Source organism: Mus caroli, chromosome 14, assembly GCF_900094665.2.
Source record: "Mus caroli chromosome 14, CAROLI_EIJ_v1.1, whole genome shotgun sequence".
NCBI lineage: Eukaryota > Metazoa > Chordata > Mammalia > Rodentia > Muridae > Mus > Mus caroli.
Window position 1 is genome coordinate 44464218 of NC_034583.1, and position 2758 is coordinate 44466975.

The following is a 2758-nucleotide window of genomic DNA, read 5'->3' on the forward strand; positions in this document are numbered from 1 at the left end:
ATCCAATAGCTGACTGTAAGCATCCACTTCTGTATCACCGTCATTCTTAATGAGTGGATATAAGCCTAGTCAAGTTCAGCCATTCATACAGACTCCCCCCAAGTCAACCCATGACTGTTAGGCTGCTTCAAATAGTACTAGATTTAAAATTCCTCCGTCTTTATTATTATTATTATTATTATTTTCTGTAGTTTGGACACTGTATGATACTACCTTGCCCTAAGTGAAATAATTAGATCAAAGCCTCAGTTTTTGGATGATTTGTGATGATTATCTTTTAAACTTTTATAGTTTATGGTCACCCAGGCAGCATGAACAATTAGGAACAATGCGATAGTATTTGTATATAATTTTCCTGGCAGAAAAGTTACATTACAGAACTGAAAGAATCATAGTTTGTGGCTTATTAGTTCAATTGAGAGGGCGTGATTAGACTCACAATACCCAAGAAGTTCGTTTACTGCAAATAAGATTTTTTTGGCAAACCTACAAAGTACAAGGTACTTGCCAAATGCTGCAAGAGGTAAGTCATCTGTGGTTATTACTTTTTGAAAAAAATACTTTTTGCAATTAAAATTTAATTATATTATTTCCTCCTTCCTTTCCCTCCATCTAAACCTTACCATATACGCTCTCTTGCTCCTTCCCAAATCATGGCGTCTTTTTATTAAGATATATATGTATACATATAATATTTAAACATTAATATACAAATGTATAAATATGTAAACACAACTCACTCAGTCTGTAGTGTTTAGTGTTACTGTGTATATATAATTTCAGGGCTTGTCACTTTGTGTTGGATAACCAAATAGGGGAATACTATCTCTTCCACTCTCAGTATTCCTTAGTTGCCTGTAGTGCTTTGTTTATGACTGGGCCCCCATGAGGTTGCCCCTTTCATGTTACTGAATCTACTGGTATTGTACTTGTTTAGGTCTTGTTTAGGCAGCCATATTGGTGTATCATTGGCAAAGCTTCTCTGTCATTCCTAGGAAATAGTATCTCACAGCCAGTTTTCCTGGTGTTCTGACGTTTAAAGTCTTTCTGTTTCTTCTGTACTTTTAAAGAACAGTTTAGTTTATGGGAATCAAAACTAAATCTCCTACTTTCTTTTATAGTTAAGTACCATAAAATAATTATGAAAGCGAAGCAAACTTTTATTGAATCAGGATAGTTTTCCTAAAGTCAGTACTTTGAGGTAATACCAAAACGAAGTAAAAAACGAATAGTATTTTAATCAATGTAAAATGACCCCACATTGGACAAAACAAAATACTGTTAAAGTTTTAAAGATTAATTATCTTAATAATAAGTCAAATAATGAGTGGTCTTCCTTGGAGCTTTATGATTTTGGCACAAGTCTGATACTATTCTTGGTGGATTATTCTGAAATGAAAATAACCAGGTAAAAAAAGGGACAAGGATTTAAAATAACTTACATATTCATGCCAAGCCTCATAGAAAAACAATCATTTCAATGACTTCATCTCTGTATTACTCAGGATAATTTAAAAGTTAACCCCCACCCACAGATCCTCCGGAACGCTCATTAGATGGGAGCTCTAAATCAAACAAGAGTGACTGAATTTATCTTCCTGGGCCTCACTGACAACTGGGTGTTGGAGATTCTGTTTTTCGTACCATTTACAGTCACTTATATGTTAACACTTTTGGGGAACTTCCTCATTGTTGTTACCATAGTCTTCACACCACGTCTCCACAATCCCATGTACTTCTTTCTGAGCAATCTGTCCTTCATTGACATCTGCCACTCATCTGTCACCGTGCCCAAGATGCTTGAGGGTTTGCTTTTAGAGAGGAAGACCATTTCCTTTGACAATTGCATTGCACAGCTCTTCTTCCTGCATCTCTTTGCTTGTTCTGAGATCTTTCTGCTGACGATTATGGCGTATGATCGTTACGTGGCTATCTGCATCCCATTGCATTACTCCAATGTGATGAACATGAAGGTCTGTGTACAGCTTGTCTTTGCACTCTGGCTGGGGGGCACTATTCATTCACTTGTGCAGACCTTCTTGACTATTCGTCTACCCTACTGTGGCCCGAACATTATCGATAGCTACTTCTGTGACGTACCTCCTGTCATCAAGTTGGCCTGCACAGATACATACCTTACAGGGATTCTGATCGTGTCCAATAGTGGAACCATCTCCCTCGTATGTTTTCTAGCCTTGGTCACTTCTTACACAGTCATCCTGTTTTCTCTTCGAAAACAGTCTGCAGAAGGTCGTCGGAAAGCCCTGTCCACCTGCTCAGGCCACTTCATGGTGGTCGCCCTGTTCTTTGGGCCATGTATCTTCCTCTACACCCGGCCAGATAGCAGCTTCTCCATCGACAAGGTGGTATCAGTCTTCTACACAGTGGTCACCCCTTTGTTGAATCCTCTCATTTACACTTTGAGGAATGAGGAAGTGAAAACTGCCATGAAGCATCTCAGGCAGAGACGAATTTGCTCATGAAATCATGCATGTGTGTGTGTGTGTGCTTGTGTGATGTTGTGATAACAGTCACGGTTGTGACCACATCCTGAATGTAGAAGTAACAAGTGCTCTTAAACGCTGAGCCATTTCTCCAGCCCTGAAAATACATTTTCTTAATAAAATACTCAGAAGATGAAAAGTTAAACATTTTGGCTAAATTGATTATGACCTTTTATTTTCATGGTTGATCCTTTCACACTGGAATCTGTCTACGTCCAAGCCTCAAAGATATTTGGCTGTTTTACTTTGCAAAT

At 38.2% G+C, this 2758-nt stretch overlaps 1 protein-coding gene across 1 annotated transcript; it reads left to right on the top strand.

Annotated features, from left to right (window-relative positions):
• The first annotated feature begins 1540 nt into the window (after nucleotides 1-1540).
• Nucleotides 1541-2546, top strand: LOC110309766 (olfactory receptor 1509). The gene has a single exon (XM_021182498.1). It carries the CDS (start codon nucleotides 1557-1559, stop codon nucleotides 2481-2483), a length of 927 nt encoding a protein of 308 aa, XP_021038157.1. The 5' UTR covers nucleotides 1541-1556; the 3' UTR covers nucleotides 2484-2546.
• The last annotated feature ends 212 nt before the right edge of the window (nucleotides 2547-2758 follow it).

Coding starts and splice junctions, on each gene's coding strand:
- LOC110309766 (XM_021182498.1), top strand. CDS start 1,557: ATGGGAGCTCTAAATCAAACAAGAGTGACTGAATTTATCTTCCTGGGC.